At 40.4% G+C, this 16,957-nt stretch overlaps 1 protein-coding gene across 1 annotated transcript in view; it reads left to right on the top strand.

Annotated features, from left to right (window-relative positions):
• MACROD2 (mono-ADP ribosylhydrolase 2) overlaps positions 1 to 16,471 on the top strand; it is an 882,739-nt gene extending 866,268 nt beyond the window's left edge. The window contains exons 17-19 of the mRNA XM_032103642.1: positions 5,932 to 6,015; positions 11,356 to 11,424; positions 13,268 to 16,471. Of these exons, the coding sequence (XP_031959533.1) occupies positions 5,932 to 6,015; positions 11,356 to 11,417 (146 nt within the window). The 3' untranslated portion in view covers positions 11,418 to 11,424; positions 13,268 to 16,471. The remainder of the gene's footprint in view (positions 1 to 5,931; positions 6,016 to 11,355; positions 11,425 to 13,267) is intronic.
• The last annotated feature ends 486 nt before the right edge of the window (positions 16,472 to 16,957 follow it).

Below are 16,957 nucleotides of genomic sequence, written 5' to 3'. Positions count from 1 at the left end.
TATACCAATGTACCTTATTATTATTTTAGATGTGCCAAATTTTTATGGCTCTTATGGACCATATTGCTGAGCGACAATCCTCACTAGCCTCCCATTCCCACCTTTGGAGAACTGTAGGCACAATGAGATTTACTAACAGTATGTTTAATAAAGGGCTGGAAGGGGATAGGGATAAGCAAATTTTAGACACTTTTAAAATGCGTTTTTGAAAAATTGCCATTCAGCTTGAGCTGGAAGTAACAGTGGCTGGGAGCACAATGCCTTTAGGTACAGTCGTGTGCACAAACCCAGAAAGCTGAACTGACACATATTGCACTGGAGGGACAGGGAGATTCATTGCTCTTTGTTACTTTGGAAAACAAAGCCAAAATGCCAAAAAAGAGGGTAAACACTCCATTTAACAATGAAGGGGCTGCAGAAAGAATCCGGAATGATGCTCGCTCAGTGCCCTGAAAAGCCCAGCAAAGCTGGTACAGTAGCCAGCACACCCTCCTCTGAAATCTGCATCCTTGAGTTTTCTTTCATCTGTGGTAAATAATTGCTGGGGATGGGATGGTAGTTGATCAAGGTGTAATATTCCATGATATAACAGATGGAGTTGTTTGTTATTTACTGAGCCACGCTGAATAGCGAGAGGCATGGTGGTGGCAGTGCCATTCCTGCAGATTCAGAGCTGTCGAGCTTGACCTGTGCATTTCAGAAGGACAGCAAGGGAGAAAACTGCCCTCCAGCTTGAACGTAATGAAGCAGAGATGGAAAATGATTGCTGTTTTTTTTCTTAGAGCCCTGAGAGCAGCAGGTTGGGTGCTTATACCTGTAGAGCCATACAAGAAGACAGCATAAATATTTGATGTGGTAGAATCCAGTCTGATTAAAAGAGTCAGTCATCCCAGATGGATATTGAACAGGAGTCAAAGAGAATCCTTGTATTACAGACAGCTTCAGTTTCTAAAGGAGGCAGCATTTATAATGGTACTAAAATACAGCCATAAACAAAGTACATGAAGGCTTGATAGTCACATTAGCAAAGCGCTACAATGAAATTACTGGAAAGAAGGAAAAAAACAACTGGCTATTTGCAGAGCAAGAAAATGGGAACTGGTTTTGACAGATAAGACAATATAGCTGTTGGTCAGAAGAGTTTTGTCTCTCGTTTTTTGTTGTTGTTACTGCAGATGAAAAATGGCACCTTCCAATTCTAAACAGAGAAATTTGGATTTTTTTTTTTTAACACACCTGACTCTCAGGTCTGAGATTAGGGGAAGCATGTTTACAGCTAAACTCAAAACAATAAATTTTATTCAGTGGGTATGAATTGGGAAAATCTGGGCTGTTCAGAATAGCTGTAACATGGTTTTCATATTGCATAATGACAGAGGTAATTTTTTCAAAGTATGTAACACGAGTAAAAGCAACTGCTCCACAAATAATTTAAAGCTAATTAATTTCTTCAGGTTGCAAATTGTCCAGGAGCAGGATAGTATTTTATTTGAATCCCTGTGGCGACACCCAAAATTGCTGAGCAGACCAGCTGTGGGAATAATGGCATTGCCATTTTGCCTGTAAAAATAGTAGTTTTCTGGACTGTAGTAATATTGACAACTCTTTTGTCCCTCAAATATTCAGAATGATCTTAGGGCCAGGATTTCCCACTTATTACAAGACTTCTAAAATTGGGGAATTTTTTAAGATTTAAGTTATCATGGAGTATGTGATTACAGTGACAGAACTAATTTACACATGAAACTTTTTCTTCTGTTTGTCTTAAAGGGAGTCCCTGACATTATTAACCAGCTAGAAACTAAGAGCAGGAACCCAGGTTCCTGTTTCAGAGCCCACTTGACATCCCTTACCCACACCCAATGCCAAGGCTGGTCTTGAAGGCTGGGCTCTGCCAAGAGAACCCCCCTTGAGACTCATCAAAGAGGAATAAACATCCTTAAGGCAGGCAGCTCAGAGCAGAAACTCAGTTCTTGGGTTGTTACAGCTTCTTAGCCTACACTGTTGCCTGCTTCTATTGCTTGAAATAAATGTAAACCTTGTCCAAAGGGAGAAGGAGGGTGATGAGGAGGACAAGAGTTACACTTTTTACTTGTTAGAATTTACTGGGAGTTTGGAAAACAGATGTCTAACCTCTATGCTTGGGCAATTTTTAAATTGATGCTAAGGTATGAAGAGCTACGACAACTTGATGTGACTCTTGTAAACAGTACATGAATCTAGAGGGGGAAAAAATCATATTTCTCTAGAGAGAATTATGTATTAACTGTAAGCACATGGAACAAGTAACATTGTGACTATTAAGGGGGAAAAAGAAGAGATGAAATAAGAGTACAGAGATTTCTATCTTCCTGGTATATACTTGTCTTATTCATTGGAAAAGGCTGGGAGCCTTGCTTGCCCATGCCAGGAGCCCATTGTTTCTTAGTGCTGAGCTAGTTGTGTAACCAGTCGGCAAAGGGCTCAGGTAATGAGCTCTGGCAGGAGCGCAATTGGAAATGGGAATTGATATTGAAAGCAGTATCTCCCGTGCTCCCTCCCCTTCAGGAACCCTCAGCTCCTGCATAGAGACCTGAAATCCTTTGCTTGTTTGTGCTTTAACCTGAAGCAATCAAATCAAGGGAGAGGCCTCATGAATAAATTGGTTGTCCAGGCAGTTTCTGGTATTGATCAAATTCTGCTGTTTATGTGAATTGAGCTGATCTCAGAGTGGCACTTGAATTGACTGCACAGCAGAGGAGCTATTTTGGATAGTACCCTTTCCACATGCATGGCAGTATAGTGAATGTTCCTGTCCCCATCCCACAGTAATAATGAAGGAAGAAATTAAATTTATATTAACTGAATCTGTAAATCTTCACAAAAATGGGACGGTGTACTGTGCAAGCCTCTTCCCAAGATTTGCAGTGGTGCTCAGCTTTGTAAAAGTTTAAAATATCTTCTGCCTAGTTTGACCCTGAACATTGTTTCCCACTATCATTTTCTTGCTGACAATATCCAACAATAAACCCCCAGTGTAAAAAACCACTGATACTGCAGCAATCCCCTTCTAGAAGGGATGGGGAATCAGCATTTTGGACGTGGAAAGAAGGTGAAAAAGCAGAACAAAAGCAACTCTTCTGACAGTATTTATGATCCTAAACCTCTGAAAAAAGTAATTTTGCAGATCTGTTGATATTGTTGTTACTCCTCCTAGCCCCTTTCTAGACTTGCCATCCCCCATCCCATGCCTGATTTTATACCTGCAAATGGGAGAGAATTGGGACAAAGCACACGTGCAGAAATTTACACACGGACATGTGTCCACAAAATGCCTTCTCTTTCATTAGCTTCCATCATCATCACCTCCTGCTATGCCAATAAACCTTTGCACCTGTCAGCTACATAAGAGATTTCTGAAATGGAAAGCGGGAAACCTTTCAGCAGTTTGGTGAAGCCAGGCATGCCAGCTGTTAATGATCTTGCAGTAAGGGCTGGGAACTTCAGGTCATCTTCAGGCAGTGACAACAGGAGAAACTGGGAGGCAAGACATAACCTGTCATATCATATCTCCTTTATTTTGTTAACAGATGGTGGTTTAGAGGAGTCAAAGTCAGAGTCACAGGCAGCAGCTGCCAGTCAGAGCACATTGGTGTTTAGCAGACATCCCAAATACTTCATCAGACATCAGGGTGTCTTGGTGAGAAGGGCTGCAGGCTGTACTCACGTAGAGACAGTCAATAGGACAAGAGGGAGTGGTTTTAACCTGAAAGAGTAGGTTTAAGACTGGATATTAGGAGGAAGTTCTTTACTCAGAGGGTGGTGAGGCCCTGGCACATACTGTCTTGTGAAGCTGTCGTTGCCCCATCCCTCAAGGTGTTCAAGGCCAGGCTGGATGAGGCTTGGAACAGCCTGGTCTAGTGGAAGGTGTCTCTGCCCATGGCAGGGGGATTGGAACTAAATGGTTTTTAAGCTTCCTCCCAGCCCACACAATTATTCAGTGATTTTTCAAAATTTTATTTTTCATAGAGCTGCTTCCCTCGGATAATCAAAATGTATCACAATCTGAATGTCTCTGTATCTTCCTTGATTAATCAGTGTTTTCATGGTCCCTCAAATTTCATATTGATTTTGCCAGGAGAAGTCAGGCAGGGATTTTGAAACACCTGCTCAGTCTTGTACTTGACAAATTCCTGCCATATTTGTGTGGGGTCACCTGGGTTTATCCTTTGCATAAGCCAAAAAGACAGGTGGGCGAGCACTGGGAAATCTTGGGGATGTTGGTGCATAAAAAACTTCAGGAGATAACCACACTCACTCTCATGAATTCCCTGGAGAAGCATCTGGGGTCTGATGCACCCACAAAGGGGCCATTTAAGGCACTCGCAGATATGCAGCATTCTCAGTCACAGATGTTTACAGGCATTTTGTTTGTGTCTGCGGGGAGATGACTTTAAACCAGTGAGGAAGAGGTGAAGCTCGTGATACAATGATCCATGGAAAAGTTTCTGCATGAGAAGTAAGGTCTGTTAAAATTATGAGTAACATTTCCATCACTGTAAAGTCATCCATCCCCCAAGCTTGGTAGGACCATAGGTCAGGCATTGGAATAGGGTGCCCAGGGAAGTGGTGGAATCCCCAGCCCTGAAAGTGTTCAGAAGATGAGTGGATGTGGCACTTGAGGACATGGTTTGGTGGTGTATGTAGCAGTGCTGGGTTAACAGTTGGACTTGATCATAGGGGTCTTTTCCTACCTTAACAATTCCATGATTCTGTGACTCTATAGGTAGTGTGCCAGAAGTTGCCAATGAAAATAGCATTGCCGTCACAGCAAGAAGAGAGGAAACTAAATTCCCCATGACACCATTGGCTTGCAGATAAAATTAGAAGGAAAAGTGGCTGAAATTTTCAATGGTAGATACATTTTTATGTATCTATATACATAGATGTATATAGATAAATGTAATACATGTAGTACATGTATTACATGTACTACAATAATAATATGTAGTACACTCCAGTGTAATAATAAATGTAGTACACTCCAGTGGACTTTAAAACCCCACTTCAGAATTCCACAGGAAAAAGAAGGAGGTTTTTCAGAGGTGGTGAAGGTTTAATCTGTGTTGCTGAAGGGGTACATTATTTCAGTTTAGGAATAAAATGTTTTTGAAATATCTGAGTCCTTACTATACTCTGCTGTCTCATTATAACCACCCAAATGCCTGGATCACTCAGTGACCAGTCACCTGATATCCTGTAGTTCAGTCACAGGATGGGTGCAAAGGCTTTACAGCAGCCACAAAAGTAGAGAAGTAGCATGATGGAATGTAAATAAAAATTGGCTTCTTAGCCAATGGCAGAATAGTAGAATTCTGTCTAAAACAGCAAATCCTTTTTTTTTTTTCCTTTTCAAATATTGTTAGAGCTTGAATGCAAGCTTCCAGACAAACCTGAGGTAGAAGAGATAAAAATGTTGAGTTATAGTGATAAAATGCATTTTCCTACATTCATATTCTAGTTTGTGTCTGAATACCTAGTATATTTGAACTTTTCACTGTATTTATTTTCTTTCTGCTAGCTAGAGAAACTTTATAACAGTGAGTAAGTCCCCATCATATATTTCATTTTATGAGCAGAAGGAATTCTCTAAAAGTGATGAGAAAAGAATGGTGGGGAGGCAGAAGCACACACCACGATGTGGTTTTAACAATCCCAGTTAAAAAGAGCATGAATTGCTAAAAATATTCAGGCAATTATTTTCAAAGCATGTTCCTCCCCCTATATCCTCTGTCCTCTTCTCTAGTGGGTGCCACTATACAGCAGTGAAGTCTACAAAGGTAAGAGCATGCCAGAAGGAAAACAAAAAACCAGGCATGAGGAGTCTGAGAATTAGACATCAATCAGGTACTGTGAGTATTGATTTTTCTCCTTCTTTGGCTTATATTATAGGGATACAAGAGCAAGAGGAAACTTCTGTGGAGCCTATGAAAATTGACCTTGCAAGTCAAGCAGCAGACGTTTCAAATAAGGATGGTATGTTGTTCTATTGTTTTTAATTAATTTTTTAGGGTAATGGCTTTAAACTGAGAAAGGGCATGTTTAGATTAGATATTAGTAAGGAATTGTTCATTATGAGGATAGCAAGGCAGTAGAACAGGTTGCCCAGAGAGCTGTGGATGCCCCATTCCTGGAAGTGTTCAAGGCCAGGCTTGCGAGGGCTTGGAACAACTTGGTCTGGTGGAAGTCTCCTTGCCCGTGGGAGGGGAGTGTAACTAGATGGTCTTTAAAGTCCTTTCCAAGCAAAACCATTCTATGATTCTGTGTACTGTCCTGAAGTTGATACCTAGCATTGCCTTTCTGGAGTTTGTTTATATGTTTCCTCCTAAAAAAATTGAGTTATATTTATAATCTCTTCAACTGAGTAATTTTGAGAGTTTCTACTGTCTTGTGAGTCTGGCGGAAGTAACTTTCAGCACTGTAGCCCCGCTTTTTGAGTTAATTGGGTTAATGTGTTCAGTTGGTATGTTCCACACTGCCTGCCTTTTAACTAAGTAATATTTTAGACCCAGGGTAGTTTTGGTCTTGATATCGAATTGGCCAAGAGGTTGGGGGTTTAATACTGCACTCAGAAGATATTTCTGAAAATTTCTGTTCTAGGCTCCAGGTCCATCAAGGGGGAAGTGTTTGGCAGTATAACCACTCTGAAGTTGTGGGTTAGTCTCATTCTAGGTCAGCTCTGATTTCCTTTCCTCCTCCTTCAGTGTCCATGTATAGGTCACTAGAAATTTTACTGTTAATAAAACAACCACAATTTTATTGACCCAACAGCAGTTCCAGCCAGGTTTGTGGACATAATCAACCCAAAATTCCTGACTTGGAAATTACATTCCTCCAACATTGACCTCAGTGAGCTGATGACCTATCTCTGCGGCAAATTCCAGCAAGGGCCAAGTACTAGGAAGCTACTCAAAATCTGCAGTGTGTAACATCCTTGTAAACAAAAAAATAATTGACCTTCTTGATTTATCCTGTGTGTAAAGAAATAGTGGCAGGAATCGGCATACTGGTGCTTAGGTTTTGGCGAGGCAGACCCTTTATCACTTGTCTTGGTCAGTTCTTGTAGCATAACAGAGCTACATACAGGGTTTTTTTGGGTTTTACGTGAAGGGGCTTTTTTAGTGCCCCAAACAGCAGTGGGTTTGGGACTGGGGGTCCAATCCTCATTTTATACCCATAGACTCCTCTCTGTAGTGAAGGCTATTTTTTAACTCTTTCTTTAACCTCCTCAACATTGCCATAATATAAATTGAAGGCACACTTTTTAACATCTCAAAGACAAACCAATTATATTCTTTTTGCTATTACACGAAGAATCTGATGTTGATTTCCTTTCTCTGATGTCAGATTGTGCTGCAGCATTTGAATTGGTGACTGATTAGATACTGGCCTGTAACAAAGTTTCCAAGCACAGGAAAAGAAAGTGTGCATAATGAATTTTCTTTTTTTAAAAAATACTAGAGATTATGCTATTACTAGTAGAAGTGCAGAATAAAGCCAAAGCAGCCTTCTTGACTCATCCTTTGAACAAACAAACCCAAAAGTCATAACACATTAAAACATTTGAATTGTGAATCCATGGGATAGTTTGGGCTGCTTAGTGAAAACAAATCCAAATTTACTAAAGAAGTATCTTAAGGGATTTCTGGGCTGGAAAGGAAAGCAATTGCATAGCTGTTTTAACATGTGCCATAGGACAGGACAGCAGGATCAGCTAGTGGTTTCCGAAATGAGGATCTTGATAGGTTTCTCTGTTTCAAATCTTGCTTGTCTTGTAGGGTCTTCTGCATATGACTCATTTTGTACCTTCCTTTTCTTTGAACTTTCTAAGGTATATGAAAGGACAGGAAAAGGGTGTTTGCTTAGGCTGCCAAAAAGTGCTTCACTTGTCAGGCAAATCTTTGTTTCTAGACAGCTTGAGTTGCTATTAGGATTATATTACAGGATGTTTTTCCTTGTGGACATATACTGCATGTTTAAAAAAAAAAAAAGAGAGGAAGGATCAAACTCATTCCCTTTGACAGTAATTTTTATGTAAATTGCCTATTTCTTTCTCTGGTCTTCTTTCTACCCCAGAAGATCTTATTGCTTCACAGCTGAAAGCACAAGCATATATCACCGCATCCCCCTTGGCAGCCTAGCTCTTGTGGTTTAATTTCATGTACAATGGCACAGCGAAAAGTGCATTAGAGATGCGGAGTTTAGACAGCTTAGGTGGATTTCGATATTGGTTCATCCAGTGGGCAGGTCCATGAAAGTGATAAATATTTGAGAAATTACTATTATTTGAAACCTGGGCTTGATTCTCCATCAGGAAAACTGTCAGAAGGTGCATCTGTAGCCTGGACAGGGCCGTGTGTACAGACACATATTTGTCCTGCCTGTTTCCATCAGCCCCCAGAGCAAAGACCCCTGGATATTAAATTTCTTGTACCCAGGAGAGATTTGCTGATTTGTTGTTTTTTTTTTTTAATGACAGCAAACCCCACCTTTGGTGATTGGGCTCTTAGATGGCATTTCCCTGACAGCAGCCTTCTTTTTCTTTCTTTTTTTTTCATTATTTTTTCTTTGTCCCTTTCTTTTTCTTTCTTTTTTTTTTTTCTTCTTTCTCTTTATACCACCAAAGCTGTAGAGACTACTAAGGCAGTTTTTCGTTTCCAGCTGGTATTAGTCAGATCAAACGTTTCACAATGGGGTGAATCACCTTTTTTATTTCAAGCCCGTGGAAAGATGCATCCTGATTTAAATCAAAACACTAGTATTTTGGTGTCATCTGCTGTCCAGGCCTATGGCATAATATCCTGGGCTAAAGAAATGCACTCACTCTCTTACAGACGACTTTTACTTGGCTCTCCAGGTCTCCCATTTGACTGTCTTCTCCACATAGATGCTGTGCTGTCACTCCTGGCTAGCTGACCTTTCAGCACATAGCTGTCTTGCTAGGATGAGGAATAATGCTGCACTGCCAAAGCACATCCCCCAGGTCAGCAGCAACGGCAGTGCTGTGAGGGATGGGAATTATTTGCTGGGTTATTCCTTCTCCTCTTGGAAGGAACTTTCTTGCTTTTGGGGGAGAAATCCCTGCCTGGTCATCATTTGAGAGCTTATAGTTTTGGCCCCCAACAGCTCAAAATTTAAGAAAAACCAGACAGAGAATGTCGACATCCATCACACAGAGATGTCTATTTCTGGCATAAAAGGCCATCCATGAAGGTGCAGAAGGAGGTGCAGGTAAAACTGAATTTAGGAGACGCGCACCTCTTTGCACTCCAGGTGCTTCTCTGAGTTGTTGGATGATGTAGCATATGATGGGGAGGTGCCACAAGACCGCTAAAGTGAATTAGCAGTTTAACACCTCTAAAAACCTTGTTTACTGGGGAGAAGTCCCATTTTGGCTTGTGAGGTGATTGGATGTAGAACACCCAGGGCTAATGATGCCATCCTGACACCACCTCATGCTGGGAGGCAGCAAGGACTGTGAGTCACATCCCCACCATACCTGGTGGCAGTTCTTCCATGTGTTCTTGTGCTATGTGCTTCGCTGCTGTGTTGTTTTCTGGCTAAACAGAGAGAATTTTGTGGGTGGCCTCATAGTGGCATATGTTGGGGTTCACTCAGTGGTCTGCAGAAGCCTATCCTTCAGTCAGACCTTCCTGTCCCTACTAGAGCTCATGCAAAGAGCCAAGCTCGGTCACAAACACACAGGAAGAAGTTCAACTGGGATGCTGACAGAGCCTAATCACAGGTTCCAAGTCCAGATTTATTTTGCAAGAGTTTTCTGTAGAACATGAGTGAAGGCTGACGGTATTTTCAACAAATAACTGCCAGTGAAGCTGTCCAGCATAATGAGGCTGGGAGAGGATGCTGTTGTCAGTATGCAGCAGCCTTCCTTCAGTGATTTTTTTATTAAGCATCCTGTCTTTGCTATGCAAATGTGGTAAAGAACACAAGCTTGCTAAATGTGATGCGCATCAGAGCTCTGTAATCAGGAGAAGATACTCTTCTTATTATTCATCACATACATCCAGGAAGCCATTACAGTATCTGCTCTGCATATGGATGATTTATATGAATAATTTACAAATAATTCATCAAAACCCTAACAGGTACATTGACATGATATTGATTCAGAAAAGAGATCGTACTGCCTGACTGGAAGTAGCATTGTTATTGATTTGGGGTTTTTTTCCTTCCTCTCTCCCATCTTACCTTAATTTCCAAATCTTCTACTCATGTTTGAGGTTTTTTCCTGTCACCCAAGTCAAATGACTTGTAATCTGCAGGTGATACCACGACACAAAGCAAGGGTAAAGAAAGAAAAAAATTGTTTTAATAAAAATGGCTTCATTCAAATTCAGTGCAGAATACTAGATAATAGTCTTAAAACTGCAGGTATTTATGTTTAGCCTCACAACCAATCATACCTGCCATAGTTTAGATGATAGTTTTGACAAATGTCATGGTGAAGTGAGTTTAAGCCTTCTATTTAATTTTTTTCGGGGTTTTTTGGGGGGTTTTTTTGTAATTTTAAATGAAAATAAGGTTGGCTTTGTAAGTGGATCCTACACTAACAAACCATTATTGTAGGAGTATAGCAACATTGCCTCTAAATCCTCCCCTAGGTTCCAGCAATTTGCAGTTCAAGAACTTCGGGAAGCAGCATCTCTGTAACTGAGACAGCGTCAAAAGTGTCACAGCTTGACTCCTGCAATTTAGGGACATGGTTTAGTGGCACTTGGTAGTGCTAGGTTTTTTGGTTGGACTCAGTGATCTTAAGGGTCTTTTTCCAACCTAAATTATTCTATTTTTCTATGGAAGTGGATCTGTGTTCATCCTATGGCTCAACCCTGAGTCCTACTAGGGACTTTGTCAGAAGGCAGTGTTTGAATCAGAGGGTCAAGATTTGAGTCTGAGGGTCAAGGCCACTTAGTCCAGCAAAACTCTGTATCACTCTTTGGCAATACCTATATCTCTGCCTGTGGCCTACAGAGAGAGATGAAGGTCATTATGACCTTGATCTGGACTCCTTGGTTGGGTGCCAAAGTCAGACTGGATGGATGTGGACCAAAGAGAAAATCTAGAGTCAGAGGCTTGCCTTTCTAGTGATGCTAAAGCTTGCATCCTTGCAGGACTGTTTGTCATGTTGTCCAGGGAACTCCAGATTAGGATGGGTCCTCTAAGAGACCTACTCAATGACTTAAGAGATTTCTTAATGCAATAAATGTCCCTTTTGGTTTAGAGGCAGTTATTACTCCACATGATAAACTTAACGAGTATCATTAATAGAGTCTAATGACCATCTCATTTCTTTTTCAGCTGAAGTGAATAGTCAAGTTGAAAGTATAAACGATCAAATGGAAACAGAGCGGAAAGCTTAAGTAACAGGTAAGATCTTTACAACTATTTTTTCTCCCCTATTTTTCCATACAGTTTCTGTATGAAAACTTGCTTTAAAAACACCTGAATTAAAGTTAAAATTCACCAAACTTAAAAAATAAAAAATAGGAAGTCAGAATACAAAGGATGTCTAATATGGCCCGTATTTCATCATAAAAAGAAAGACTTGATTTGTCAAGCAAATATTACAGCTGCAATCTGCAGCTGTAATGGGTTTAGGTAGCGCATGGTCTTAGATCATCAGAGGGCAAAACAGCACTGAGATAAGGAACAGAAGAATAACTGACCAAACAATTTTTGGCATTGCTTTGGAAAATGACAGGCAATTTATATTGGTTGGAACCAAGCTCAATTCTGTATGAGCTGTGTTCTGGGAACAAAAGGGTCACATGATAAGGGGTTTTTTGCCCTTGGCTCTCCAGTACCTAAAGTCTCTTCAGCAATACCACTGAAAAACAAGCCAAAGTCAGAGAGCTACCTTCTGGAGCTCTGCTGCCTTTTGGAGCTTTTTTTTTGGCTTTACACACTAAATGATAGTGCTGTGGCTGGAGCAGTGGTAGTTGTCGAGGCAGTGTTTTTCATAGGCACAAACAGCATTTCCTCTAGACTAAAATGAATAATGTAGTGGGAAGACAGAAGTCCAAGGCTCTTCGTTAACAAAAAGAAGTAGTAGCCATTTCTCCCTCAGAAGTAGCTTTCAGTGCACACTGCTTCCTTTGGTGTAGGGTTTTTGAGAAATACCAGTATCATCAACAGCAACATGCTATATTTATCCTTGTAATGGGGTTTCATGTAGCACAAGAGCAAGCTATACAGTGGAGGCAGCTGTAACACAGAGTTTTAAAACACAAGGTCTTATTACTGAATTAGTGACTCTTGGTCCTTATCAGCATACAGGTGATGTGCTACTATACTGCTGGAGTGAGAAGTAGCCCTGATGGTGTCCCGTTTAAAAAGTACTGAAGTAAAAATAGGATGCACCCTCAAAATACTAATTAAAGTACAGTGTCCATAACTCTTCCTCCCCCTCCCTTAGCTTCTTGTTCAATCAGAAAAAGAGGAAATAATGAAATCCTTAAGTTAAAAATACATCAATATGTTAATATCCTTCCTCTGTTTAAAGACATTTATTTGAATATTACACTTTTCATGTAGCCCTTAAGAAGTCTGTGTCTCATGCTGCATTTTCCCATAGAAATTATTATCTGTGAATGTTTAGGGCTGGAGTAATTTTTGCTCATGAATTAGCAATCAATTAATAAATCTCTTCACTTCCACTGCAATATGTGGCTTTGCAGGCACCTTTCTGATGCAAAGGGGCCGGATCCTGGGCACACCATGTCTTGCTCAGCAGTTCAATGGCATGCACAGGATTAGAAGCAGTCATCAAATTCATTGCAACTCTCTGTCAAAGTCATCCTAACTCCATTGCTACTGTTTTAATTACTAAGAGCAATCCCCAGGGAGGATTGATCAGCCTGTTAAGCTTCAGAGAATCTCACATGGGTCTTTTTGGAGTCAAGGAGGTCCATGCACTTGCTATTTTTTGTACTTTAATGTGTTGTTTGTATCACCAAAGTACCTGCCAGAGCTGGGGGTCTCTGGTATCAAGCTGGTGCTTGATGGTGCTATGGAAAACCAAGACACCCTGATAAGCATAGATAATTTGCTCACCCAATATTAGCTGTTATATATAACCTGTGTCACACACACACATTGGACAAAAAAAAGAAACTGTAGGCATCTGTTGCTGGAAACATGAGACCTGGGTTCTGTGCAGACATTTGAAAATTTTACTGTTTTTTTTCCACTTTTCTCTCCACTGCTGTAGTGAAGGAAGGATGCAGGAGAGGAGAGACCCAAGGAAACCCTACGGGAAGGCACTGACATCCTACAGCATCATTCTTGGCCGAAAAGAGCACACAGAGAAGATCAGTGGGTTGGGAGGGGGGTAGCTTTTGAGGGAATGAGTCTTTGCTTTAATTTCTCTTTGTTCTTCGTTCCATTTCGTTCTGTAAGCCTGTTGGAAAGAATCATAACTTCCCAGGTGTAATGATGTTTTGCAATTAACCCTGCATTTACAACAGTTTCTTCTGAAATGTGAGTCCCTCGCTTATACTGGGTCTCTTTTCCTCCTGCATCATACCATCAGTAGCCTCTTTCCGGGCCCACCCCTTTTCTAGCATCATTATCTTCTTTCCCATGATCAGCCTATGCTGTGCCATGTCCTTACATGTGAATAACACATGCGGCCTCAAACAGCCAGCACCCCAAATCCAACTTCCTTTTTCCAGTTAGTTCTGCACATCTCAAAACCAGTGATATAAGTACGACCTTTGGGTACAGGTAGGCAACAGACATTTCCTCTATGCTGGAAAGACTGTGCATTCGAGGCATCTTTAAATACAGCTCCTGGCTTTAATAACTTCACACAGCAGCTTTTGTGAACCCTCATTACATTTTCCACTGCATATGCATGAATTTTTATTTTTTTTAAAAAGCAATTAACAGTTATTTGAATGTCTCTCCATATGTCACTTGTTCTGCCAGCAAATGCTGCACTGAAATTTGTAGAAAAGGAGCAAAAGGTTTCCATGTACATTTCCCAAAAGTGCTGTAACCAAAACAGACAGAAAATATACTGGATGGAAGAGCACACAACCTGTGTCCATAGTGGGATGTGCTACAAATTGTATTTTAAAGAGCTGCTAAGAATAATTTGATCATTTTAAGCAAAGTAATTGATTCTAATTTGATCATTTTAGGAAAAATAATTGATTATGGTTTTTTCTTTCACCCCAAATACTCCTGAATCATAGAATAGATATTTAATATTTGGCCAGAAAAAGAAAGTTTAAAAAAAGGTAGACATATCTCTATCCTTCTGTAATCTGGGTTCATCCCAGCTAGAGTAGTTTCAATGATAAATCCTGTGCTGGAGTAAAAGGAAGTCAAGGGGGACCCAAGCATACCTAACATGGGCTACAACAGTCAGTGCTTGTTAATTCAAAAGGGTGTCAAGGAGAAACAAGGATTAGAAAGGAAAACAGGAAAAGCATCAGATTACACACATAGAGTACAGCCCCTAGAAAGGGAGCCCCCCACACACACTCCCCTTCTCTGTGGGATTCCAGCATGTTTGCTTGAGGTGGGATCAGAAGCGTATTTCTGTGTGCTGCCTCCAGTGGTATATTCACCTAAGTGTGACTAGTGCCAGAGAGGCTCTCAAGGAGCTTCTTCATCACCTGGAGTGGATGCACAACTCCAAATTGGATTGATTGTAGGAGTAAATGAGTTAATTTAAGTCTATGTATCAGTTTGAGAATTTTGCTAACATTACCTATAGCTGATAACTACAGTTCCTCTGGCTCTTTTTCTCTCCAAATACCCTTGAAAGGACTCCTTGTTCCCTTTGAGGTGCCTCTGATGCTTTCCTTTCCCATCCTTGGGGTCATGCTTGACAGAACATGTCTTTTGGGATGTGAACTTTTCTGCATGGTCCCTTGTGTTTCTGTGTATTTTCCATACTGGGTTATTATGATTGAAACAGGCTGTCATAATAGGTAGGTCAGGAGTAGATAAATACATCAGGAGGATGGTATAACTGTGATAACTTCAACAGACTATCCAGTCCCCTGAATGTACTGCTGTACCTGTTTTGATCGTGCTTCCCCATGGGCAACATTAACATTAGCCATGAATCAGATGTCCCTCTTTTTTCAGCAACTTTGGTTTTAGCAAGGGAGCCAAAGGGACAGCCCCACAGGAGGCTGGATGCTGAAGTGTGATCATTCAGAAGGAGATAAAGATTCTTTAAATGTCTTGTGAAGACTGACTAGCAGTTAAAGAAAAAAATTAGCTGCAAAGATGCATCATATTAGGCACCCTCTAGCCCCTGACAGTAATTTCATTTTGCTTTTTATTTAACCTTGGTAGACAATAGTGAGTCTTCGAAACAACCATTTGCCCAATGATGTGTCAGCAAGGCATGAATTCCAGAAAGTGTAAAGCAAGGAAACCTATGACTAGATTAAGTCCTTACTGTACTATTTGCAGCCTTGTTTATATCTGTGTTCCTTTGGCTTGGTTTTGGTTTGAGTTGTTGGCATTTTTCACTACTCATGAAGTGAGTATACTTTGGCAGCATGAGTTCTCAGCTGTGTTAATAATAGTCCATGCAGTCAGTCTCTGATGTTCTTCTGGAGATGCAGAAAAGTAACAAGCTGGTTTTGTAGAAGAGCAAGCATTAGATGGAGAATCACTGGTATTTATGTCAAGGATTTTGGTTTAAACTCAAAATGTATTCACAGAAGGTGGCATAAAGGAAGTAGCAGCCTTTGGGTGCTGATGTTTGCATTCAGCGTAAGAGGCTCTGCTTGATTGTTGTTTCTCCTGTGTCTGAAAGTGCTCACCCCTACCATTAGGCATGATATTCCTCAGGCTGGTGACTGCTCCCATGATGACATCCAAAGGTAATACTTAGACATAGTCTGTAATAATGGGTCACTGCAGCTAATTGTCACTCTTTCTATAAAGCACTGAGAAAGCCTCTCTTTGAATTAACACTGTTCTGCTTTAGGACTTGAATGAAATTGTATTTAAAAAAAATAAGAGTTTTCTCTATATGCAGTGCATGCTGGCTTTGCTTTTAAAATTACAAAATTTAACAGAGTATGTGGATCTATTTTCTCGAGGAATAGGGATTTTTATCATATTATTCATCCAGGATTTGCCTTACCCTGACATTTGTGATATAAGTTTTAAAAAAGTGTAAAAATCTAAAAAAGTAATTTTCTTGACCAAAAAATATGTTTTTACTTCAATGCAAAGAAATGTAGAATGTTGCTTGCAAAATGTCTTCTAATAGATGGTCTAGCAGTTATATGGGTTAACATAGGCCTTTTTTGTTACTTTGTCATTTACGTGATGAACCCATCTGAGTCTCATTACTTTCCTTGTAACTTAAAGAACTGATGCCTTCATACTACCTTGTTAAAGCAAAGTGTTAATAAAGCTTGTCCTGAAGACAAGGCAATGCCACTCCCGTGTTTATTACCTCCTCACCAAGTCAATGGTGCAGAGGTCATTTTGGTTGTCCATGAAGGACATTTAAGTTTGGATGTGCCATCTGCAACACCTACAGCTAGATCCTCACTAAAATTTGTCATTTGGTGGATTCTTGTAAGAACCATATACCTCCTGGCAGGGGGGATTTTTAGAAGATTTTGAAGCTCAAAGGGGAAAAAGTGTCTTGGCTGGTCCCATTGCTGCACAAGAGATGTTACAAAAAGTGTCCTGTTGCACTAAATCCCAGCATCTGTTATCTGTCAAAGAATATTCCATATATATGGAGTATAATACTCCACAGGTATAATAGAGAATTATGTATGCTAGATGTTATCAGTCCTTTCTACCATCACTTATTTAAAAAATGGGTAGGTAGAGGATACTTCAAAAATCGCAAAAGTAGCTTTTTTTCTTCCCATGAGACTGACGTAGCTGAACTGTGTGTACTGACCCA

This window comes from Corvus moneduloides, chromosome 3 (genome assembly GCF_009650955.1).
Source record: "Corvus moneduloides isolate bCorMon1 chromosome 3, bCorMon1.pri, whole genome shotgun sequence".
In the NCBI taxonomy this organism is placed as follows: Eukaryota; Metazoa; Chordata; class Aves; order Passeriformes; family Corvidae; genus Corvus; species Corvus moneduloides.
The sequence above is the reverse complement of the archived record's forward strand: the minus strand, read 5'-3'. Positions and strand labels throughout refer to the sequence as shown.